Source organism: Meleagris gallopavo, chromosome 6 (genome assembly GCF_905368555.1).
Source record: "Meleagris gallopavo chromosome 6, MGAL_WU_HG_1.1, whole genome shotgun sequence".
Lineage (NCBI taxonomy): Eukaryota > Metazoa > Chordata > Aves > Galliformes > Phasianidae > Meleagris > Meleagris gallopavo.
The window spans coordinates 33,620,133-33,647,280 of record NC_139409.1 but is presented as its reverse complement, the minus strand read 5'-3'; the positions used below and the strand labels follow the sequence as shown (position 1 = coordinate 33,647,280).

The 27,148-nt window shown below is 36.8% G+C and overlaps 1 protein-coding gene across 2 annotated transcripts in view; it reads left to right on the top strand.

Moving 5' to 3' along the window:
• The window catches only part of ANKRD28 (ankyrin repeat domain 28), a 108,568-nt gene that overhangs the window by 42,914 nt on the left and 38,506 nt on the right, over positions 1–27,148 (top strand). For both annotated transcript variants that reach the window (XM_085226292.1, XM_085226291.1), the window contains exon 3: positions 16,767–16,845. In XM_085226292.1, the coding sequence (XP_085082418.1) occupies positions 16,767–16,845 (79 nt within the window). The remainder of the gene's footprint in view (positions 1–16,766; positions 16,846–27,148) is intronic.

The window sequence follows — 27,148 nt, the reverse complement described above, 5'->3', positions numbered from 1 at the left end:
ATGTTAGATCTTTTTCCACTTAGCTGTCCAAGTGCTTCAGTACAATTGTTTGAATTCCAAAGCTGTTCCCTCCACTGCCTTTGCAGAGTCTTTTCCCCTCTTGATACCAGCTAATTATTTTGCAGTTTGTATTCTAATAGCTGGGATTCCTTCCTCCCTTCTGTGTAGCAGTTGGGTCGGTTATGTAACTGGAGACTGAGTCCTGCAAGTGGAATTGTGCCCAGAAGAGAGCTGGAGGTAGAGCTGCACTGGGTCTTTATTGTAACAGTGATAGTCATCCTGAGAAGTTGTTGGTGTCTAGATAAAATACCTTTTTTTCCCTTTCTGTAATTATCCAGCTTCATTTACCTTCTTACTTTTGGGGTATATAATCTTTAACATTATTTGCCATTGGCTTAATGCTCTGCTAAAGCTAAGTAAGTTGAATCTGTGTGTTTGGCTCCCTACAGCCAGGCTGTGGTTTGCCCATTTGGTAATGTCTATCAATTGCACCAAGGTTGGACTGTATTAGAGCATTATTCATAAAGCAAGTGATGTCTTACAGTAGTGTAATGTTATATTTAGATAGATTCTGAGACGGGTAGCCTTTCGTAGCCTGCATTCTTGTGTGCAAATTCAAAGATCATGTACTGATAGTAAACCTGGGCTCTTCCAGGAAGGAGGTTGTTCTCTGTTCATGTCACATTTACCAGCTCTCTTGAATCACAGCCTGGATCTAGATTTAGAATGTATGTATTTTATTCAACTCAGCTGCTGTGATTCATGTGAAGAAAGAGCAAATTAAGCATGTTCTTTAGCTGATGAAGTTGTAGGTCAAAAAGGCTTGTCTCCTTGGTGTGCGCAGCCTTCTAGACAAACCTGATTTACGGGAACTTTGATCGAAGGTATTTTTGGAAAGTGCACTCTCTGAGGTTCCAATTACTGGAAAAAACAGAGGAGAAAGGATTACTTCTCCTTTCTCCTCCCCAAAAAATCTTGAGAAACTGTAGCTGCTCCTTTCATGAATCAGGCTTAAATCACACACGTATGTTGAGCCTGATAGAGTTTCTGTTTAGATAGAGACTGAGAGAAGAGTGCATGTGAGCACTTGTGTATTTCTCACTACTCATTTTTCCTTCATACCTAGGCTTTTTAGGTTTGGCAGTAAGGAAAATGGTGTGTGATAATTAACACTGTATCTCTGTAGTAGTTTATGATGGATGTCAATGTTTCCTCCTCTTGGTGATCAGAATAGAAAAGTTAGCTTGAAATTTGTGCACTTTTTAGCAGTTAATTTTACTTAAGTGATACTGTTATTGCCTTTCACCAGTCAGGATTTAGCCTTTTTTTTGTTGTTGTTGTTAGGTTTAGAAGTCCATCACCATTGTAAAATTGTACCCCCTTCATTTGTAACCAATACATTTATGATGTATGCTTAGTTTCATAGATTATGAATATTGAACATTTCTATCTTGGCTTTTTGTTACAAACACTACTGTGTTGAAGAAATACTGGCTCACTGACAGAAATGCTACAGAATTTGTGCATCTTATTCCTGAAATGATTGTTCAAAATCAAAACAGCTTTTCCTCCTCCTCCAAAAACTATTAAGATAATATTTCTAACCACAGAAAATGATACTTCAGGTAACCCTATATGCTATCGTTGTAACCCAATTGCACTTGATCTTAGCCAAGGGAACAAACATCTGATCCTCTCTGGAAGCAGTGTCAGTGTGCCCCTTGCTCTTTTCACGCTAGTGCCAGACAGGCGTTGCATTTGGGGAATCCCGGAATGACACAAATGTCTCCCAGTTTTCACAGGTGCTCACTGCTCCCATTTGAAATACTGCTTGACATGTGGTTAGTGACTTCAACATGAACCACCTGTGTCTTGCTGCTCATTTTGCTTTGGGAGATTATAATAGATTTATATGAAGCATATCTTCAAGCTGTTTTCTTGGTGTTGTTTTTTTCAACACAAGATATAACACTGGAAAACGAAATCACACATTCTGTACTGAGCATTGCAGCTATCAAGATATCCAGATGCTTTCTGTTCCATACCACAGGTCATCCAGCTCAGTTCTGAATTTTATGGCACTTCTCTGTCACAAGGAACCAAAAAATTAAAGCCCACCTGTGCTACTATTATGCAATTAAAAAAAACAAAAACGAAAAACAAAAAAACAAAAACCACTGAGCAACCTAAAACAGTAACAAAAATAATCAACAGCATACAACCAACAGCAACAAAAATAACCAACAACAGCAGCTATAAAGCATTGCTCATAAATCCAAGAGTTTTGTTGCTGGGGCTGGCAAGCATTGTGACCCAGTAGCAGCAGCGTGACAGGTATGAATAGCAGAGCGAGGTGTGTACATCTGTCTTTGTTGTTCTGAGCAGAGGGCTTGCTGCATGGACAACTCTTGCAGTAGAAGTGTGGGCTCCTTTCCCAGACCTGCGAAATGTGGGTTTGCATAACTCCTTGTGTTATTTGCATGTTAGGAAAATGTTGCTGGATTTCCTCCTCGGGTAAGATATGATGTCTGTCTTGATTTCTTGTTATTTTTTGTTTTAATTTTACTCTGCACATCATTGCATGTACTACAAGAGGAAGAAAATAGGCTTGTTAGTTTGGCCAGAAGCCTAGGGTTTCTCATACCGCATTGAGTTTAGATACCATGAGAATTAGGAATTGACTGTGTTGATTATCTAAGTAATTTAGGAAATAATAATTTATAACATAAACACAAATAACATTATAGAACAGTTAAAAACTAAGAAAGATTCTTTGTGATGCTGGTGTCGATCAGGAAAATACTAGAAAAGGTTAAATTAAAAAAACAGGCAAAAGTTTCATGGTTTTCATCTTTATATTTCTCTTGTGGGCTGGTCTCCTGGATAACTTTCTTGTCCAGGCTTACAAGTGCAGCCTAGAACAAGAAAAACATGGATTAAGCTGGCTGAAATACAGAACATTCCACAAAATGTAGCAGGATGAATGCTCTGATCATGCTGATAAATTATGTACAGATTTTGGATCTTTAGATTTTTAATATGTTATGTAGGAAACTAAATCACTTCTCAATTATTTTGAGTATCTCTGAAGGTAAGGAAACTTAAAAACGTAGCATGGCCTTGCTTAAAAGCAGATAAAGGAAAAGTATGCGAAGTATGACATAAAAATAATCTTCAGGAGATTATTACCTTTGTGTTATCTTTCTGCAGCCATTCATTTTACCAAAGTATATAAACAGTATGATAATTTTTTTCTCCTTTCTGATTAGGAAAAAAGAACAGAACAAAATGCATACAACTACAATTGTAAAATCATTTTAATTTGACATCTGTGCCTCGTAAAACCTCTTCCTTTATTAATTGCTGTACATAAACTGTTTCAGTTATCCTTTTTGTGGTCAGTAGCTTCTGTAACTTAAGTCACATCAAGAGAACAGTTTGACATCTGAGGCATCTGAAGGTGCTGCTCAGAGCAGGTTAGCGCGTGGCACTTCTCTGACAGTGGCTGTTCATGCGCAGTGCTGTGTTTCTTTGCTTGAGGATATCAGGGAAGCTGTTAAGATGCTCTGGAAATAGATTTGAGAACAATGGAGAACGCAGACAATTTTGCACAGGAAATTGTGTGGGCCAGGTAGAGGCAGTAAGAAGACACGTATGGGCCAACCACACTCCTTTCCACTTCAGGGACGCTATGACCATTGACTAGAAAGAAGTTCTGCCATGTTTTGTAATATGTGTCATTTTGTCCACCTGAAGAACACTTGAAGATGCATCGTTTTCCAGGGCAATTCATCTCTAGCTTTTGTTGCTAGGTAAAGTTTCTGTCAGTCAGAATGAAGCTTCTGGGGCCTTTGTATCTAAACTGGTGAGACTAGATGGTAGTTAGATCTCGCATAGCGTAGCAAAAGCTAAGCAGGAATCATGTACTGTTTTAATTCCTTTCTAAAGGGTGAGAGTGCTAAGGACTCTATTTGTCTCAAGCAAGCATCAGACTCAGTAAGTATTTTGTTGAGTCCATTGCAGGCAGTGTAGACTGTTTGCATGAAGGGCTTTTATGCTGGCAGCTACGGTTGGCAACATTAACTTGGGCTAAGCGCTTTGATGCTGTGAAGCAGCATCTTATTGTACTCCTTGGCAGCACAGACTGTGCGGGCAGCTCCATCACTCCTCTTTGCTGACGTGAATGTCAGGAAGGAATTAACAAAGCATCCAGAAAAAAATGTAACACATTCTGAAGAGTAGTGGATTTTTTTATACATAAGTATTTCTTGTATTGTTTGACTTCCTATCTTAACAGTTCAGATTAAAAGCTTTTTTTTTATCCCAGTAATGTTAAGGATATCTGTGAATTTGAAAGGCTTTACGAAATTGATGAGAACATATGAGTTATAACTTTTGAGTTTGGCTCTAGTTACTTTAACTCATTTTCATCCTTTGAATTGTTTAGCACTGTGACCGGATGTGAGTTTTCCTACAGGTAAAACCTGTATATTGAAAAGACGTAGGTGTACATGTAGATACACATTCATCTGTGAAGGCTGGTCTGAAATCATTGTCTCCTATCTCATTCAGTTGGTCCAGGATGTCAGGGGTGGATGTTGATGGTATGACAGCAGAAGCTGAGACTTCCCACCAATATTCTGTTACTTGTTGCCATGTGACAGATGGCAGCAGAGGGACAGTCTGACACAATGGCATCTTGCATGGAAGTGCGGATGAAGCAAAAGAGTGTCATTAAATTCCTCTATGCAGAAAAAATTGCTCCCATTGACATTCATTGGTGCTTGCTGAACATTTAGGGAGACTAAGCAGTGAACCAGTGGATGAGACAGTGAGTGGTGCATTTCAACAGTGCTGACAGTGATAGGATCACCTCCACTGGTGCAGTTTTCTACAAGCATGACAGCAGGTTCTTGTTCATTGCTGGCAAAAAGTGCATAGCTAATGGTGGTGACTATGTTTGTAGCTGAGAATTAGCTCTATGAAATAGTGTTGTTGTGCTCTTTGTCTGTTGTAGTTTCCATGGAAATAAATTGTGAGGCATTACTTTTGGAGTGACCCAAAGGGTGGCTTATCTAAACACATGATCAGCTGTCAGTGGGAACAGGCCTTTGAAATCATTGCAGGAGGTCAGAGAGAAAATTAAATATAACTGTATAAACAAATATGAATAATGATAGTATCTCCAATTAAACCCACTGTTTAGAAACAGACCTCAATTTGGTACAGCAACTCATGCCTCGCTGTTTCTATTCAGAACCCAATTTCAGAAGCTGAATAGAGTCGGAGAAATGTTATATAGCAACTGTGTGCCTGTGAGACCTCACAGAGAGCAGCAGGTGAAGTTGGGATTGCAGTAAATCATAAAAACAAATAGGGTATGCCTTCAGACACTTCCACTGCTAACTGTTCATTGAGCAGTTTTTGTTAACATCTAACTAACAGAAGCTATACCTATCATCTTTATTAGAACAGATTTCTAATAAGAATTGAGAGAGCTTTTCCAATTAGCTGAAGACATTTTAACCAGTTAGTGATTGTATCTAATTTGTTATCATTTTATTTTGCTTGAGGTATATGCAAATACATTTTTTCTTACATGTGATAGTGAAGGAAAATATGTAATCTTAGGGATTCACAATAGCACCTATTCTATCTTGTTTGCCCTTGGGCTTTTAATAAAATACAGTCATAAAATTATAGCTAACTTCTTACTTTTCTTTTTTTGCTCAGGCTTCCCTTCAGTGTGTATTTCAATTAACTTCATTGCTTTCTGATGCTAGATATTCTCTGTAATGAACTTTCTTGATGTTTCCACCAAAAACAGGAACTTACATTTACTGTGTGACCAGCCTGATGATGAGTCATGAGGCTCTCCTGCTTCCTGCAGCATTCACTTAATTGACATTTATTTACGTGTGCAGAAATAGTAGGAAAATTGTGTGAGGAATCTTACTTCTTTAGAGTGTTTGTGGTCCTTCGCAGCAGGTTCTACCTGCTCAGAATTGGCAGGTATGCATCAGTGTGTAACATGGTGCTGATGTAGTTCATTTGCAAGAAGATCTACGGTTTGGCTTTTAAAAGAGCATAATATGCATAGCACATGTAAATGTGTGAGATTTTTTTAATTAAAAAGATACAAAGTTAACATAAAAATTACTGTCAATAAGCATGCTCAAGTTCAGTGAGATATTTTTTTAAGGGAGTAGATAGAATTTATTACTACCATATGGGAATATCCAGGAGTTATTTTGGTGTAGAGTTAAATTTTTCGTAACAGGAATGTTTATGTTAAGTATCTGAAGGGGGTAAGAAGATACTTAGCTGCAGGAAATATAGGGAAGCTTTCCCTGTTGGAAAGTTTGATCTGTTTCTAGAGCAATTGCTAAGAGGCTATTTGTTTCATGGATCTGAAGCATGGTTAATTCCAAGAAATGGAGAACTTTGGAGACCTAATTCTTAGCGTTGTGGAAATGTGCAGCTTGTTGTACACTGTGTCTGGGTACTGTAAGAATATCCACCAGCTACTCAAAAATTTAAATTTATAATATATTAGTTATTTTATGTTACTTAACTATATTACAGTTTGGGGTTTCCTGTTCATTAGTGTGGAATATTTTCCAAGCATGTCATCTGTAATGAATAATCAGATAGCTTATTTCCTTTTAAATGTGGCTTTGAGAGTGAATCATGCTTTTCAGCCTCAGTATAAAGTATGTCCACATTGCACTGAGCTCCTTTTCTGGGGTAGAAATGTTTTAGAATGTTTTAAAAATACAAAGCTGTGTGTTTTCCTTCCGAATCAGAATTCTGAATGACAGAACCTTGCCAGTCCGAATTGAAATAATCCTCTGCATCCTGTTGGTAACGTCATATTTACTCTGTGCAAATGAGATTTTTAAGTGTATTGAGTTATCGCTCTTGTTAGAGCCATATAATAAGACCTTCAACAGAGTTGCAGAATAATCTGACTAACATCAGCAAATTGCTGCCTGGCACAGTGCATTATTTGGATGATAACTCAGAAAGTTACCAATTGCATAGAATAGGATTCTTCTTAAAGGAAGAATTTTTACAAAAAATGAGAAATATTTTTTTAGAGACTTAGCGTTGAATTAATGGTTGAACTAATATTAGTATGGCGTACTACTTGTGCTAATTAGATTCTGCTTCTCATCAGGCCTAGTAAGCTTGCCTAGCTCTATATTAATGTGGTTATACTGTTTGCTAAACTGGGCAAACAAGCTTGGATTTCTGCATGGTAGTCTTTCTACCCTATTGGTTGTACACTGAATTTGTTTTACAGTAATTGGGGTTTTGACAGACAAGATTTGTTCCGGTCATTGCTATCCTTTAGTATGGCATCCATTTAAAGAACCATGAATAATTAGATAATTCTTGAAACACATTTGAAATTTCTGCATTTGAATCTCCAATGTGATTCTTGTTAGTGATAATGATTTTATAGATCATGTCTGATGTGTCATTTTATTTTTAGTGATTATAACCTTACATACTCAGAAATTATTAAAAGTTTCACATTTCCTGCTGCTTTTACAAAACAAACTAGAGGCGAGGCCTTGAATAGTTCCAGCTTACTGGAGTTGCTCCTGGCACTTGCTGTGCCTGTCATGCACGGCACTGGTATTTGAGAACAGAACATCCCCGCTCCAAGAGCAGAGAGAAGAATAAAGCTCTGTAGACTTAATGTGTGTTAACATCCAACATCGACACAGTCCTTAAAGAATGCATTGCTGTTAATAGCAAGAGAGGATTTGAATTTACTCATTATTTATAGTAACTTCCCATGTGAAAGCTCCGCATGCGTATGCAGTGTAACTTTGTACGAAACAGTTTTTCCTTGCTTTGCAAGTGACCAAAGCTATCTCATATATTAGTGGAACGTCTAATGCTACATCAGTAATCAGTCCTTTAAATCTACTCCAGGGAAGGCTGTGTGTAAATCAAAAACTGGGTGGAGAAAGTGTCATTTGTTTGCTTCTGTTCTATGGGAGGGCCGTCCCAGAGGCACCTAGGGAGGAGGCTGCAAGGAGGCCCCCAGTCTGAGGGCCTCACACTGCATCAGGCCTCACAACAAGTGCAGTTGAAGATTTGAGGACTTGTCATTTCCTGTTGCAGACCCTTGTTGGGTGTGAGGGGTGGAGTTGTTTCTCAGCATCATTCACTGAATCAAAGAATCATAGAATGGCTTCAGATAGGAAGGGATCTTAAAGCCCACATGGTTCCAACCCCCTGCTGCAGGGCAAGGCTGCCACCCGCCAACTTGAGCTGCCCAGGGCCCCGTACAACCTGGCCTTGAGCACCTCCAGGGATGGGGTACCGCAGCTTCTCTAGGCAGCCTTGTGCCACTGCCTCACCATCCTCTGAGTAAAAGATTTCTTCATAACATCTCCCCTCTTGGTTTAAAGCCATTCCCCCTTGTCCTGTCACTATCAGACAGTGTACAAGTCAGTCCCCCTCTTGCTTGTAAGATCCCTTCAAGTACTGAAAGAAGTGTTAACATTTAAACACAACCTGAAAAACACTTTTCTGTCACCAAGACGGTGCAGTTAGTGAGATGAGTACCTGATTTATATCAGACACATTCAGGGATGTCATGCTAACAATGGCATTTGTAATAAGAAAGCAGAAAACTCAGCTTTTCTGAACAAAAGTGTCACTGGCCTGAACGTAATATGGTGGATTTAAACCAGGATGGAGATGTGCATACCTTACCTAGTGTGGTGTGATCTTTCACTGGAGCATGAACAGAGACTGTATTATCCTGTTTTCTTTCTTGGCATCTTTTCTTATTTGTGTCCTTAGATACTACAGATAGATTACAGGGTGAGACAAGGCGTTTGCTAGCCCTTCTTCAGCCTGCTTCGTGAGCACAGTCTCTGTTACATAATATTCCTCATAATGCCTGTTTATGTGCATTCTGCTTTTATTTTTTTTCTCTAGAATAGCTTGAATTATTTATTTGTCTTATTGGCAACTACAATCCAATTAAAAGCTTGTTGTTTTTTTCTCTACCATATGTTCCAGATAGATGTTTACAAATGGTATATTTGACATTTGAAAAAGGGGAAGCCAAGGGAAGTTTTTTTTTTTTTTTAATGAGATTATCATATCTTTTGTTTGTTGATTTTTCTAAGCACAGAATAATTTCAAATGCTAGAGAGGTTTTATGTTTGGGAGAGGTTAATTTCAGTATCATTTTTTAAATTTTTTTTCACCATCTAATATTTTAGTGTGTAATTTTGGCCACAGGAGTTGCTCTGTTTTAATTCCTGAGTTAAAGGAAAAAAAAAATCCCAAATATCTCAGCTGTACTGTAAGATTGAGTCCATCATATCAAAGGGTAGAGAACAGGTCTTTATTTGTTCCATATATTGGGGAAGAATTCAATAGCATTTGTTAGTGATAAATGGGACCAAATTCTTGGTTGTTGGAACTCAAAGGGAATGGGAGTAGCTCACAAAACCTGCTCAATTATTCATGTCCTTACTCAATACACAGATGGATCGTTGACTTCTCTCACAGCAAGTTGTAGGCTTCATAATTTGGGCAAAAACAGTTGTGTACATTTTCGTAGAATAAGTACTAAGGTTCAGCTTTTCCCGTTAGCTGTGGTCGTTCCTTACATGGAAACCTAACTAAGAAGAATCATGGAAGCAAGAAGAGCCTTACAAAACCTGCACTCTGCCTTCATACTTTCAAAACATAACATTTGGAGAGAGGCATAAAGATGTTTTGAGTTGTTTTTTTTTTTTAATGTGTCTCCTGAAATACTTACCTACAAGTTACCAAGTAGAATTGCTTTAATAAAGTTCAGTGTTTTCTTTTGTCATCAACAGACAAAAATAACATTTTTCTAGAACCCAAATGAAACGGAAATGCTGCATTCCACCAAATACAGCTATTTTATTATTATATTTCTGAAGATTTAATACCTTAAAATGACCTTGAAAACAAGACATGCTCATGAGCTGAATCTCATGGTTTAAATGTCTTAACCATATTAAACTAATGTGACTACTGTGTTGGTTTTTTTTGCTTTTGGAGAAGTTAGCAGTATGAGGGGAGATGTTACTTCTTGAAACAAGACATTTTTACTCTTATTTTCTGATAGATTGCTTAGTTGGCTATGTACCCTGCTATCAAAGTCATAGATCAGACTGAATCTTAGTAATTGTTTCTTGTGCAAGATGTGACTCACTTTTTATTTTTCATGTGTTAGCGTTTGTGGCCACAGCTTTACAGTCACATGTGAACAATTTTGTTATCGCATCAGTTAGAGTCTTGTGACATAAAACATCAGACATTTGAAGAATAAGGTTTTTGAAAAGTTGTCCAAAAGACTGTTACTTAACAATATTGTTTTGAACTTCAATTTCCTTTCCTGCCAGTCTTTTTAATGATATAGCACCCACCAGCATTCAGAATCACATTTGCTAACACGTTATGTACATGAAGTTTGGGATTCGATACTAGCTGAAGTGGCAGATTTTCTACCTCTTTTCCTGTTCTCATCTCGTGAAATTGTTCAACTGTGCGGAAATGTCGAAGACCAAGTAGCCTTTTGAATGAGAGTGCTAAACCTTTGACACGTTTGCTTGTGTGACTTGAAGGCACATACAATCTTCATTAAGAAAATCTCTAGGTGTTATTTTTAAAAATACTGAGTTTATGCAACCATACATATTTTTTAAAAAGAATTTTTAATAAAAGAAAGTTGAATGTGATTGAATGTTCCAATAGTATATATCAATTTTATATATGTATGAATGCTTGATTTTATTTTTCTGTGCAAACTTAGGTTGAATGATTCCCACTAAATTGTTCTTACTGTTCAGGCATTTTAAAAAGGAACCAACCTTTGAATGAATTTTTTTTTAATCAGATTTTGTGAATGAACTATGTGCAGTAGTTCAGTGAAGACAAGTTCTTTAATTAGATTTGTTATTTGAGTTAATCAAATAATCCTTAACTGAATAGGAAGAATATTATTTTCAATGGATTTCAGTGCTACTCTGTGAACTCGAACTGGAAATTCAATTCCAGAAGTTTCTTTAAAAAATGCTCAAAATCATTAAGTTGAATGAGGATTTATCAGGGATTGCAACGTATGTCCAGGCAGCAAAGCCATACAATGGGAGTTATTTTCCCTCACCTCCCATTTGTCTCATAATGTGGAATGGGGTGCCCAAAGCAGTGTAGTTCTTTCCTCTAGGTGAAGGTAAAACTTGTTTGACGAGCAGTTTTTCTTGAAGGCTTCAGGTATACTCCAGGTCATACTGGGACAGTAAGGTGATTGCCTGGGCTGTCACAGTAGCCAAAAAAGGAAGGGATACCCATCCTGATACAGAGCACATTGCAGTCGGTCACTGTTGCTACAGCCTGAGTTACTTACCAAAAAGTTGTTTTTCCCAGGGAGGAAATGTGGATATGCGTAACAATTTTCTGCAGCCAAAATTCTTATCACTTCCATTATAGTGACTAAATAAGAGTAGATCAGATCAATCTTTATAACTTTTAGTGTCACTCAGTTGGTGTAGGTTCATCCCATTTTCATCTGTCTGGACAGGCCCATGCTAAACCTCCATCCTGTTTCTGAAATATCCCTATCTACAAAACCTGAGCAGCTCTTTGGATTATCCATCTGCAGTTGCTGAGTATTTGATTTTGATTTTCAAAATGGAATTTTGGGGAGGAGTGTTTGTGTTTCCCTAGCATTATGCACATAATAGCCTTTTCTTTTAACTTCCTAGATTTGCTCTGTCTTAATATTTGGTATAAAGAGGATATGTCCTAAAATACAATAAGGCTTAGTGATAAAGCCTTTATTACCGAAGGTTTAGCGTGGGCTTTCTGAAATGCTCCTTATGAATGCAATTCAAGTGTTTATGAAAATACTAGCATGAGCAGTGGTTCAAGCAATTAATGAAATCAGTGTGGCAAATCTAGTCTTTTCAAACTATGATGGTACTTACCTGGATTCAAGCAATACTTTTTTGTTAGCTGTTTAATATATATTTTATTTTTGTGGCTAATGGTATGCTTTCATCCTGTTTTTAAGCATGCAGAAGAGAGGGTTTTTTTAATATCTTGTTCATTATATTGGAGACACATTTCAAGTTTGGGATAGGAGGAGAAGATACAGTTTCGCTTGTAAAAATACTGCTAGTCAAAATCAGTTGGAAATTTATTTTTTATGACAACATCAAGTTGTGTCTTCTAGTTAAGCTATGAATGTCAGAATAACTTTAAATGGTGTTCTGAGAATTGAGTTAAAAAAAAAAAAAAAGGGAACCTGAGGAAAAAAAATCACAGATAAATTACACTCAGGATAGAGATGGGAAATGAAGTTGTTACAGATTTGCATGTTTGGAAACTCTAGTACTACATTTATTTTTATTTTTTTAGTACTTTCAGTTGACAATAATTAATGCTTTGTTGTTGGACATCCTTCCAAGGAGTTAGCATCCCCAATTACAATGGCCCCAGCTCTGTACCTAAGCTAAGTCTTATGAAGTTTAAACATAAAAGCCTAGCATTTAGATGCATTCTATTTTGGGTAGAAGAAGAAAAAATATTTAGAATAAGTAATCATTCTATTTTTAAAAAGGGTGATTCTAAAATCTGTCTGAGAATCTGCAGAGTATCTTAGTGAATGTTAAGCGAAGTGCAGCACTGATGACTTGATACTGGGAGAGACCCCTCTAATATTTGATGCTATTAAAGAATTGCATATATTTTACATTTGTGTTCATATGTACTATCAGTGAACCTAGGAGTTACCAGAAGTTCTTTCTCACTAGCTTACCTCTCAGTTGCTTGCAGAGATAGTACCCACACAAAGATAATATTTATCTGGAAGAATACATATTAAAAAAAAAAAAAAAGGTAGATATGAATGCTATCTGTTTAACTTAAATTTCTCTGTTGTTTTGTTTTGTGGAAGTACCTGTTGAAACAGTGAAAGCCAATATTCTATGTCACAAAGGAGGTATTGCTTTTGTTCTAAATTCGTTGAAGAAGAAGAGAGTTGTAAAGAAATTCTGTGCTCCACAGTCGTCATCATTTTATCCCAAATTTAGTTTTAAAGGGGTCATCCCATTATTTCAATATTATTCAGTATTCAGATGCATATAAAGATTATGATGTGATTTATTTATTTTTGTGAAATAGAATTGTCATCTGAACACTCATTTCTCGAGGACTTTTTAATTGCTTTTTATTTTGACTGCATTGACCACTATCTGGAATTAAACTTTGAAGTGAGGGAACATAAATTTGTAGTTTTTGCTGGAATGCCAGCATTTTCTTTGAATTGTGTAAGACCTGCCTATTGCAACTACTTTAATAAATTTCCTTGCTAACATTATGTCTGATTAAGTGGTCATCCTTCTGTACTCAGCGCTGATGATGCAGCAGCTTGTGTACTGTATTCAGTTTTGGGCCCCTCACTACAAGAATGATATTGAGACCCCAGAGGTGTGCAGAGAAAGGCAACAGAGCTGTGAGGGTTCTGGAGCCCAAGTCTTATGGAGAGAGGCTGAGGGCGGTGCGATTATTCAGTCTGGAGAAGGATGAGGAGAGACCTTATCACTCTCTACAACTGCCTGAAAGGAGGCTGTGGCAGGGAGGGGGTCAGCCTCTTTTTCCACATAAGAGCCACAGGACAAGAGGAAGTGGTCTCAAGTGCATCAAGGAGGTTCAGATTGGGAAAATTTCTTCTCAGGAAGAGTGGTGAGGTGTTGGAACGGTTTGCCCAGTGAGATGATAGAATCTCTATCCCTGAAGGTTTTCAAGAAATAAGTATGACATGGCACTGAGGGAAATGGTTAGTGGGCATGGGTGGAGATGGGTCAGTGGTTGGACTCCCTGATCTTAGTATTTTATTCCAACCTTAGATCATAGGATCATTAGGGCTGTTGTATGCTGATTTCCCTTGCACGTTTTTAAATTGGAAAAAAACATTTTTCTTTATTGCCAAAGGCTACCCTAGGAATAGTGCAGTGTTTTAAATTGCAAAGTACCAACAGGGTTAGATATTCTGTAGCTTTTATGTACAAAACTTCTTTTTATGAAATGTTCCTTTCGGTGTCATTTAAGTTCCTAATATTGAAGAAACAACACTAAGGCCGTTTGCGTACCAGGGTTTATATTAGTATGATGTACCAGTGCTGCAAAATGTTTGCTTACATAGTTGTTTCTTAAAACTGAAAGCTGGATTAATTTTACTTGCTGTAATGATTTTAATGCTTATATTTTTATATTTGCTGATGAAATTTGTCCTTCAAATGATTACTCTTCTAAAAGAAAAAGTAGTTGATCTGTCTGGCAGTATTATAGCTGCATATAAAGTTTAAATTTTTCTTTAATTTTATCCTGATTTCATTTATTAAAATTCACCAATGAAATGTAAGACTTAAATTGAGTAAAGTTGGATTTTTTTTAAAGGAAGCTGATATGTGCATGCTGATGAGATCTTAGTGAATGCCGATTTTCTGTTGTTTTTTTTTTTTTTAATAAGAAAATCTGAAAAATGGTTCTTTACTGAAATGAAAATTCTCCCACGTGCAAGTTAATTTAAAAAAATAAAAATTTACAGCTGTGAAACTGAGGAAGGAGTCAGGCCAAACTGTTTTCAACTTGCAGAACATTTGAAATTGGTATAGACGCTGGGTTTGGGAATTGCTGAAATACCAAGCTCTGGATTTGGCCCAGGATATGAGGAGCTGTGAGCATCTCAATGAAACCAGGAGTTGGGTTTGAGTGTTTTTAGACACTGCTGCTTCGGCACTTTGGTGGCTTCATGGTACTCAACTCTTTCCCTTTAGTAGAGGCAGGATTTGGGAAAATATGACTTGGATTCACCAGAAATTTGGATCGTTGGTGTTTCAGAAAAATATATTAGAGGCTTGGTAGTTAACATTTCTCTAAACAAGCGACTTCATTCTGCCCCTTTGTATTGAAAGATTTCTGATAGATGAGATTTGACTGGTTACTTGTGCGACTTTTATCACTGAGATATGGGGTATGTGGTCTTTGGTTGTGTTCTTACGAAAATATTTCTCTACAGAAAGGTATATTCATGACTTAGTCTTATTTCCTCTAGTTCTACAGTGAAGTTGAAGACAATGAAGCGTTAAACTTATTTTTGTACTTGTAGGTTGTGGGCACTTTAGCATTATCAAACAGGCTCAAGTGGAATTGCATGTTATTATACAGTACCCCAGTGATTCCAGATAAGAGGAAAGAAACTTTTTAGTGCTGGCTACTGTTTCCTTCCTTTGGGCTGGAGGAGCAGCAAGGCTAATGTGTGTATTAATGTTTCCCTTGTGCTTCCAGTCTTTTCTTTTTCCTCCTCCCTGCATTTCAAATCCTCAGTGCCAGGAGCTGTCTTTTATTTAATTTTTGTCAGAAGTTTGTAATCTACAGTTGAGACATCCTGGCATTACGTGGTGTTAATGACAAATAAGTACTATTAGTTGCTTACTCATGGTGCATCAGTGTCAGGTTGTGTACTGCTCAGTGTTGAATCCCCTCTGTGTAATTCAGAAAATGAAGTAAGGAAACACTGATAGTATGGTGAATATGTGATTTGAACTTTTTCTGAGCAGGGACAAAACAGTGAATAAGCAGTTCAGAGAGGTGGGCTTGTGTGTGCTTTTTGTTGTTTTCTTTTGTGGAGTTTGGAATGTGCTGAGTTGTGAAGTTGTCTTGTATGTTCCAACAGTAACTCTTTGCTATCGGATCTCTCCTGCCTCGTTCTTGTAGTTTTCTTCCTGCATGCTAATAACTCTCAAATAGGAATTCACCAATTACAGTGATTGAGCAAATCTTCACAAATAAAAGGGCAATTAAAATGAAATTTTCTGAAGTTGTCAACAAGAATTGAATTAATAGAAATGTCTCGCTACTTAAAATTCATTGCTTGTCATCTTGATTCTTCTTCCCTTGACCTCACAGTGTGTTTCAAGCTCTACTAAAATGGTTTGGAAATCTAAGAAGAACTTAATCCCAGATGCCTGTGAAGATCGGTTTCTTTTCTAGTTTTTCAGCAGCCATCCCTTAAAGAGCAAATTGGCTGATTTTTGTTCTTGTTTTTGTTAAATTCTGTGTCTGTTAATGTTCTTGCTTATTTGTAACTTCAGAAGGACACAAGATCAGCCTGAGTTATCCACGTTCCTGGATCTTATCTCTATCTTCTGGAGCGCTTCTGCAAAATGAACTATATCTCGTCCTCCTCTTTGCTCATCTGCAGTAAACAAATCAGTTGAAATCTCAACATTTCTGCCTCTGCTCACTCCAGTTTCTTTCCTATTTTCTATTTTCAAAGTAATTGCTGAAGTTGACCTTCAACTTCCCAAAGAAAGCATTTCACACCAATATATATAGAGTTGAAGCACCTTTTTTTAAATATGCAGAACAGCCTTAAGTTCATGTTTCTGGAGACAAGTGAGTGGTGATTTCTAACTGATAGGTTTATCTTCAGGTGTGATGAGTATCTGTCAACCTGTGTACCTCAGGAAAACGTGCTAGCTGACTGTATAGGTGTAACAGTTCCTTAGGGAGAGGTGTGCTTCTTTCAACAAATGTGGCTAACATCTTTAGGGTAACAATGTTTTCTAAAATATAAAATGTGTAATATTTGGAAGATGCATTTTTATGCAGTGTTTTTTCATAACTCATGCAGAATGCTAAAACATAGTTTTTATTTTGAATAAAACCTTTTTTCCCCCCTCTTACCACAGGATAATGAGAAAAGGACCCCTTTACATGCTGCTGCGTATCTGGGAGATGCAGAAATTATTGAACTGCTTATTTTATCTGGTATGTCCTGTTCCTGTTAATGGAAAAAAAAAAATTACCTCTATGCACATTCAAAAAATTATTTATGTACATCTTAGTTTGTATAGCTTTTACTGAGATATTTAATGTACTAAAATCTGAAGAAGCTTATACTGAAAGTTTGGGTTTTTCACTTATCAGTATTACAGTACTGTGTAGTTCTGCTCTAAAATGCTTTTGGTAGAAAGCTTTTTCAGTTATATTTCTTCTTATTTGTAGCTTGATCAGCTTTACATACTCCTCTTTAAAGAAGTAATAATGTTTGTGTTACATGTAGATGTTTGCAGCATTGCTTTGGTCTTAAATTGGCCTTCAGAAAAAAAAGTGAATGTAGAAAATAGAATCTGAAGTTGGTGACATTTTTTTTTAAATTATCTTTTGCTATTGCTTAAATGCAGAGGGTATAAGTAGGTTCAGCTGGAAATTTTAAAACTGCTTTTCTCATTTTCTATTTATTTTCACTAAAACAATGCACAAGTTTTGTAAGACAGTATATTTTAACCTTAAAAAGAAAGAGAAACAAGAAACTGAAAAAGAACTTAAAAACCCAGTTTGATGACTGAGCTACTGAATTGATTGTCTTTAATCTTGGACAAACTTACCCATCAGGTGGGCTAAGTTCATGATGTGAGAACTGCTCTAAGGTTAGATGCAAAGATGAAAGCTTGTCCCACAGAACTTCTTTGGTGCTCAGTCTGCTTAATGGCAAACGCTACCCAAGCACAGTTGGCTGTTTTTCCCTCCCCTCACTGCAACCTTTAATAGCAAATTTTACTTTAAGTGTCACTATAATTATATAGGAGTTGCCTCCAGATTTTCAATTGAAATTGCCAGGTATGACTTAATTTGTTTATAATTAAGCAAAATGTAATATTTCCACTATATATTACATGTCTATATATACATTATTATAACTAATGTAGCATTTTGTGTAACTATATACTTCTTAGGGAAATATGCCATAATTTAAAATTTTTTGATCATGTAAGAAAGGTTTTTTCCAGAAAAGTTCAACTGTGTTGCTGACAAGACGGGTCAGAAAAGCATGCTGTTTGTCCCTGTCAAGAGAAAAACAAGTTCTTGTGACTCTTGAGAATATACAATGACCTCTCTATTCTAAGAGGATATTGTGAATTTGACAAGAATATTTCTTTTTGTTGAGGTTTTGATATAAAAATAATTACTCGTGTTACAAATTTTGTGAAGTTGTAGTCAACTGCTTCTGGGACTGAAGCTTCTGATCAGTGTGGGTAAGCTGAGTCCAGTCACCAGAACTGGGACTGAAGAAAATCCGTCACTCCTCCTCTCAGGCTAGTGGTGGGAGAGACGTTTTTATTTGGATATTAATGTAATCAGACTCTGATTGGGCAATAATAATTGGAGAAGAAAGGTTAGTCATGCTATTTGGGCACGCAGCCTGGGAGTAAGTGGGTGAAAAATTGAAGAACAAAGAGGGGAAGTGGAGAACTAAAAATTAGGACTGCACAAATAGTACAAAATTGAATTGTTGCAAATGGAGGAGAGGATGTGGGCTGCTGCTGTGTACATAGAAATTGTTCAGGAGAACTGGGAGGCATTGATACGTCTCAGATAAATGCTAATTAATGAAAATGATAATTTGCTTACATAAAACAATTAAAATAGTTTGTAGTATCAAAAGTTTTGAATGCTGTGGACTGTTCAGGCAGTATTGGTCTAACCTGCATGTGCTCTCACATTGTGCTGTGGATGTGAATTATGTGATTGTGTCTTTCTGCAGTAGTGCCTCACAATCCCAAAGGAGGGGTGATCTGGGAGTGAATTGAGGGTTTACAGGGAAGGAGGCACAGCTGCACTGTTGCTGCAATTGTGAGAGAGTGATGAGGAGCCATTCAGTGGGTGAGAAAGTGATATCTTCATGTTAAGACTGTTTGGTTTGACAGGCTGTGCTGTACTTGGGCACTGATCTGTAATATTTCCTACTTACAATCAGGAATTTTTGGCAAACAGCTCAAACAAGACTCTTTAAAAAGAAGTCCTTAATTTAGTCTTCATTTCTGAATGCTGGATTTGACATCTTGTCATTTGTGTAGTGTGAGTGCTTGCAGCTGTATCTGAAGCACTGCATCAGTACTTCTCTGAGAGATTGGGTCTAGGTTCCCTCAAAATACACAACTTGAGAGTTTTTGTCCAACTCCCATCTCGTAACTGGAATTTAATTGGAACCACTTAACAGATCATAAGTGTATTTATTTTCTCAATTTCATAAAGATACAGAAAATTCATCTATTGTGGTTCAGCTGGAGATCAAATATCTCTTTGGAGACGGATTTAGGTTACATTTTGTTATAAAATGTGAACACTAGGGAACAAATAAAGGACATCTGTTACTACAGTAAAGTTTGAAGGAAATTTGTCGTGTTGCAATCACTTTTTGAACAGTGAGAAAGCAGTTAACTAATATATTTGACTAGAAATCTTCTGTGTTCAGTAAATTTGCATGTAAAAATGGTGTGCCTTATAACTGACCCACTATAATATATTTGCACGGGGAACTGAATCAAGTGTTGTAGGCTATTTTCATCCTGACATTTCTCACCATGCAAGAGGTTGACTTTGTAACTTGTAATGTCTTCTAACGTAGTTCTGCTGGTATGTTCTTAAGAATCACTCTGAAGTTTTCCTGCTAAGCCAGCAATCCTCTGGGAACTGTTTGCCTTGAGTTTTTTATTATTCCTTTGAAGTGAACATCAAAATTACTGAAGTCCATTACTGAACCACTGCTACTCAGTGGTTCTTTTCTGATTCTTTCTCATCATTCTCTATTCTTTGCTAAAGCATGTATTGTACGTTACACAGACATACTTCTAAAAGTTTCACCGGAACTTCTTTTACATCCCTTCAGGGATGGATTTTGGATCATAAATTCCTGTTATTTTATATTGCTTTACTGTAGATGTGAGCAATCCTTCACATTCTGAAGATAAAACTAATTCTGTCTATTTGCAGACAGTAAGTTTTCAGTCTTACAAGTGTATTCGTTTTGGCTTTGAATTCTTGAATGAATTATTTTTCCACCAGCCTTCAGGGTTGAGCTGTGAGCTCTCCTGTTGTTTTTCACCTGGGCAAAGGTTCTGAAGATGACAGTTTGTGAAAAGCATGGAAAATTTGCTTTGATGTGCCTCCAGTATGGGGCTTGACATTTAGATTCTTTTTTTGTGTGATTATTATTTTTTTTTTTTTAAGTAAAAAGCTTGAGGTAATGCTTCACTGAACTTCCTATTAAATTTGTTCCATAAGGATGTGAATGTTTTTCAAGCAAATTCCGATACCATTGTGTTCTGCAGCAATCTGAATGTTCAGATCATCTATCCTCCAGATTGTAGCTAAATATGCAATTAGCATTACTAAGTTTGTTAGGTAGGAAGGTGAACAGTAAATATCTGAGGCATAAACATGCTTGTTTATAGTCCGCAGGATGATGGAGCAAAAGATCATATTTTCATCACTAATAATTTTAGAAACATTTTATTTTCTATTACTCTGTAAAGAGTTGTAATCTAATCAAAGTTCTGTTACTACAATATATGTACAACTCAGCATCCTGGTACTGTTTACTTTTCATAAATGTACTGAATTTAATTATATAAATATTTGATGACAGACTATGAGAAGTAGAAAAGCATAGCTTAGACATTGTTTAGCTGAATGTCAAGAACTGACTTCTGTCAGCTAAGTCCTTATAAAGACTCAAACCCTTCTTTCAGCTAAGTCCTGCAAGCGGACTGTAATGCTGAGGCTCCTCGTGTTTTAAAAATACATTTTTTTCCATTTGTCCTACTTTTTTTTTTTTTTTTTTTTTTTTTTTTTTTTACTTTCAGAATAGTCACTTCAGACAAGTGAGAGGAGCAGGACAAATTTCTGATCTTCCATTGTGTTTTCTCAACTAGTAACTTTTTTCGTGTTTTCTTTTATGTGCCATGTAAACTATTATTGCTTTCACTGAAGTCTTCACACTTCATGAGGAGAAACTTGAATTACATTGTTTACTTTTGAGTAAGTTTAGATACTGTTATTGTATTTACACTTAAATACTAGCATAAGGCATTTCTGTTTGCTTAACCCAATGTTTTCACTGCACAGAGCTCAGCATACATGAATGTGCAGTCAGCTTAGTCTCGTTAAGGTTTGGCAGCTTCCAAGTATTTGTTGTGCTTTTTCCTGGGTCAGCTGTAAAATGGAAGAACCCGAAGCTGGAAAATAGTTGTTACAATAACGATATTCTGGAAGGTAATAAAGACCTTCCAACACTGTTCCACTCTGGCTGTATTTCTTTCATCTAATTCTTAAGCCATGCAAGTATTAACAGTCCATGCAGTGGCAGTCCAAACAGGTTTGAAAAGCTATTACTGCAAACGTATCGGTGGAATGAAGCTTCCTCAGTTTCAGTTGCAAATGTACCCACATACTAGAGTGTGTGGTTTCACAGGGTTCTTTTTACAGTGGCTCTATCTTCTGCCTGCTTCCTCTGCCTTCAACAATGTGAGCCACAATCTTAATTTCAGAGCTAGCTTCATTGCCCTCGGCAGAGGTTGCTGTAGAATGATACCGAAAGAAGCAGCTCTAACTTCTTTTTGAGAGATGAAATGAAGCTTAGGAAAAAGTATCACAGAATCATGGAATGGCCTGGGTTGAAAAGAACCGTGATGATCATTTAGTTTCAACACCCTTTCTATGTTTAGGGTCACCAACCACCAGACCAGGCTGCCCAGAGCCACATCCAGCCTGGTCTTGAATGCCTCCAGGGATGGGGCATCCACAACATCCTTGGGCAACCTGTTCCAGTGTGTCACCATCCTCTGTGTAAAAAAAACTTCCTCCTAATATCTCACCTAAACCTTCCCTGTCTCAGTTTAAAACCATTCCCCCTTGTTCTATTGCTATCCATCCTCGTGAACATCCCCCTCCTGTTTATACGCTCCCTTCAAGTATTGAAAGAGCACAATGAGATCTTCCCGGAGCCTTCTCTTCTGTAAGCTAAACAAGCCCAGTTACCTCAACCTTTCTTCATAGGAGAGGCGCTCCAGCTCTGATCATCTTAGTGGTCCTCCTCTGGACCCGCTCCAAGAGCTCTGCATCTTTCTTGTGCTGGGGGCCCCAGGCCTGGAGGCAGTACTGCAGATGGGGCCTCAGAAGAGCCAAGTAGAGAGGGACAATCACCTCCTTCTCTCTGCTAGCCTCTTCTCTTTTAATGCAGCCCAGAACACAGTTTCAGGGCTTTCTGGGCAGCAAGCGCATATTGCTGGCTCGTGTCCAGCTTCTCGTCCACCAATGTATGGATGTTCATTGGCTCCTGGAGTCTGAGAAACTTGTGCTACTCACAGAAGTTTCAGGATGTACTGAGAGATAGCAAAAGCTGTTAAGTTCTGAGAGGAAGTTGACTTTTTGTAGTGACAAGGCAGCCAAGTTCTGGAGGGTAGCATTGACTTGACTGTGTTTTTCTTCCAGCATTTCTCCTGATCTATCAGTTGTTTTCTGTTTGTTTTCTTCTGGGTTTGTAAACGATAAAAATAAAGGTGGTTGTTGAAGCATCTGTGTGGCTGATCAAGACAATCCAGACCTCTCTTTTTTTTTTTTTTTTTTTTGTTTCACTGTTCTATAGATCCTCTATTGCACATTTGCCCCCTACATAGGTAGAAGCTATCTCTCAGTTAAGTCTTACTCATGATTTTTGCAGCAATAATTTTCAAAGTTTCCGATTTTCCAATGAGCAATTACTTAGATTCCTCAATTGTCATCCTAAGTCTTTACGTTTGTATTTTTTTCAGCATCTTCCCCCAAGTATTCACATATTTTTCTGTCTGAGGAAAAGTTTTCATCATCTGTTCATTCTGCAGTAAACTCTGACTGTTTCTGCCTGCTACTTTTAAGTATTTTCACGGTCCTAGATAAAAAGTTGATCATTCAAAAAGGGAAAAGTTTGAAAACCAATACAAACAATAGTTAAATAGAATCTAATTGCAATGTGAACTACTGCTTATTCTCAACTTATATATGGAAACATCCTCTTCCTGCAAAGATAATTTCTAAAACTGTTTCAGTATTCTAGATGTTAATCATGTTGGTTGTTCAGTTTTTGTTTTTTAATACATTCTAAACATCTTATTTACATCTTTCACTCTTAAATAAACATTCTTTCAGAGTTTCAAATATGGAACACCAGGTGTCCGTATTTACATATATGTGACTGAAAATAGTTTTGTTTCACTTGCTTATATTATGATAGTGTACAATCTCTAACACATCTTGTGCAATATTAAAGGAAAATATTGTCCTTAAGAGTCCAAAAATACTGGTCACAAACAGACAGAATGGTGCAAGGAAATTCAGTACTTTAAACTAGTACTGTGAGCAAAGACGACAATGTCTTGCCAGTATTTGTTGTATTCCTTTTCTGAATCTATTTCCAGGCAGTGAAGCATTAACTGCTGTAGCTGTTTCGTATATCAGTCTTCTGAGGAAACTTACAATTGTGAAGAATTCTGGATTTCTGGTAACGAGCAAGAGAACCTCATGGCGAAAGTTAGTAACATTTGTTCTGTGGGGAAACCAGAGGTGATTTGGTGATAGAGCTACGTACAGTTCTGTTGCATTTCATGAATTAAGAAGGTGTGTGGCTGTTTCTTGCAGAATTTCCTGTCCAGTCTACCATTCATTGATGTCCCTTCAAGAGAAGGGCTGAGATTCTAACTCCCACTCACATGCAAGGATATTAAAACCTGTGAAGTAACAACTGAGCTTCAGAAACATATTTCAGAGTGATGAGTGACATATGGATATGGCCTGATATAATTTTCTAGATCTAGATTTGGAAGACTTTGCTTAATATTGCAATTGAGTATGCAGACACAGAAGAATAAATTGGTTAGTTTGAAAGGAGAGTTGCTTTTACATAACCAGTTTTTAAGTTCAAGCAAAGATAATGGTTGTGTCTGGCATTGTATTTGATATTTCTTGCAAGCCCCCAAATCATTTTCCTACAAGTTCTGCAGCGTTACAAGAAATCAAATTAAAAAAAGAAAAACATTTAATACATATTGATTTAATAAGTTTAATAAGTTTTAATAAGTGTGTCAGCTGTTAACAAAGGATGTAATAATAGAGCTGTAAAGAAAATTCATAAAATACCATTAAATAGCTTTAAATGGTGAGAGAAAATATCTTAATTGATGAATTTAGTTTTCTGGAGTTAGGATCAAGCCCCTGGGGTCTGGAATATCCAGTCTTTACAAAACTGGGGTTGAGGTGTGAATCTCACTTTTGAAAGAACAAATTGCTGCCCAACTTGCATTAGAAGGCATTCAGAATGTGAGGGATGGCCTGGTTAGCGCAGCAGCAATAGAGGTAACACAATCCAGTGGTTTATACACATGCATGTGTTCGAATCATCTTTAAAAAGACAATTCATTAAAGGTGTAATATGTTTTCTAACAATTATTTGCAGTGATCTGGGGTTCAGAGGGTAAAGGATGTAAAGTTCATCCCTGTTGCATGGTATGACAGGATTGAGGGAGCTTTATCTTGTGCAGAGCATCAGGAGAGGGAGGGAAGAACTGGAGTATTTTCTCCCAACCACCTGCTAAGGAGTAAAGGATAACTTAGAGGGGGACTGTCCTCAGATACAGGGTTATCTGGAAAAGCTGTGTTGTGAAATGTAAATCATTCTTGGCAGCATGTCTTGCTGGAGAAATTTAAGGGGAATTGAGATTGTTGTATTTCTTTAAAGTGTGTAGAGCTACAGCTCTCCTGATTCCCACAGCATTCCTACATGAATAGTGCTTACATAGAGATTTTTTTTTTTTTTTTTTTTTTTTGGAGTTCCATTAAGAGTTGTTCGTTGTGAAAAAGCAAACTTGATGGTTCTTCCTTAGATGAGTGCAACAAAGATGCAGATCTCTTGTCAGAAATTCTTTGTTCTACCTTTGTAAGAGAATATATTTTTTTGGGCACTTGAAAAGATGGCTTACTTTATGTTTGGATATTATATTTATTTGATAAATATGGCAAGGCCTAAACCTAGGCTTTCTTCTTTGAATGGAAGATCACTTACAGAGCAGGGTCATTGTTTTGTTCTTTGGAGGGGCCCTGTTACTTTTAACTATTGCTTCAAATTTCCTTAGATTCTTTTTCTACCAGAAACAAAGCAAAACAACAACAAAAAATATATATGATATTAATAATGGTATTTTAGTCCTAATAATTTTAATTAACTTACCCCTGAGAAAATACTCTTATCTTTTTATATTTATTGCTAGTCTCTTCTTAAGGGATTTTTTTGTCACTGTGTTAATGTACCAGAAATACATTATTTGGCTGAGCCTGTAAACAACTTGGACTCTAAGCACATTCTCACTAGAATTTAGGAAATTGCCACTTTCTTGCAATGGAAATATGCATTTCTGCTGGGTGTGGTTCTCCTATCTCGTGCCTGGTCACCTGGGTGGATCTGACTTGATCTCAGACTTTGAGAATGCATTTTCCTGAGGAAAATCAAAACAGTAGTTAGTAACCTAGTAACTCCCCTTATAGAGTGTTTTGCTTTAAACACTTCAAAGACATTTGTATCCTGAAGTTAGAAATAAAAGTCAGTTTGATTTTGAAACTCCTCATTCTTGGTTGTTGGCTCTAGGTATGAAGCTTGGAGCACCATTTTGGCTCTTGCTTTTGACTTGTCTGCTAAAACCAAAAAGTGGCTAAAAATAGCCTGGAAGATGGACAAAAGAACTGGATACAGTTGTATGATATATCATAATTGATAATATTCATATTATTGTCTTTTGGAAAAGATTACCAAAAATTCTAAAACGAATCTGTTGACATTTAGAGCCATCAGTTTGTTTTGTTTTGTTTAATTGAGTTCTGTGCAGAATTAGATACAATATGGTACATTATGGTACATTTGGTGTGGTGTATCAGGTCCTCATGATGATTAACGGAAGTAGATTTTAATGCTAAGATAAAGTCTCTTAAAATTTTGTTAGGATATGTATTTCTCAAATGGATTTGAACTTTCTTCCCCTTTCCTCAAACTTATTTTTCAGAAACTTTAGCACTCGGAAAATGAGACCTAAAGCTTCTGAGATTTAGACAAGGAAAGAAGGAAGTCCTTGAAATTGTAGCCAACAGGTAGAAGCCTCAGGCTCTGTCTGGTACTTAGAAGATCTAGGATCAAAGTGAGAGTTTGTTTCCACTTTTAGCTTCTATGTTGTATTCTTATGTCAGAAAAGGAAGAATTGACCACAAAATGATAAACATGAAATTGACTCCAAATCTTCTTTTTGCTGATATATACGACTGTGTGTTTGTATGCACAGATACGTTTCTTGATTACCTGGATTGGGAAGGACTTAACTACTGGTACAGATCTGGGAGACTTAGATCAAAATACCCCATTTCTCAGCTGACTATTCTGACCAGTAACCCATTTAACATTTCGTGTTCTGCTGGTCTTTCATCCTTTTTTTTAAATTGTTGTTATTCTTTCCATACAAAAAATGACGTTGGTTCTGAAATAACAGCTGTATTTTAAACTTGAGAAAGAGATACGCTCTGACCATGTTGCAAGTTGCTTCCTTCAGGAAAAAGTTGCCAAATTGTCTTTCCTGTTATTATTAAGGAAAAAAAAAAAATCCTAAATTAGACATGTATCTCTAATAGATGTTTGTGCAATCTGTTTTCCTATGGAGGGCAACTTTTTCTTGGGTACACTTTTAGAAGCAGAGTGGTGAGGTGGTTACAGTCTGACTCAGGAAGGGAACCTCAAGAGGAGCTGAGGTGGGTTAGGTGACCTGATGGAGTAAAGATCTATTCCCAAATCTCCAGTAGTAGAGGGAGCATCATTCTGTTATATATTTAGACAGTAGACTGAACAGTGACAAGAAAACTGGAGGCATGGGGAGTAATTGCAGCTTCTTCCTCTGATTAATTGAAGAATTTCATTACATTGTGAAATAAGAGATTTTTGGTTCTGGATCTCCATTCAGGAATCTGTCTTTCTTACCAGACTTTAGAAATGTAGAAGAGCGTAGAGTATTACATCTAAAAAAAATGTGAAAAAAAATGACTTCACTTTGATGAAAGAGTATTATTACAAATGTTGTGTTAAAAGAATTTTCTCAAAAGGTAGACTTCAGCTAAAGAAAAGACTCCTTTTCCTTTTTTTTTTTTTTTTTTTGTCAGTATGCTATACAAATAATCCTAAAATAAGTACCTTCCAACAGTTTTCTCGCAGTAGTTAAGAATATTT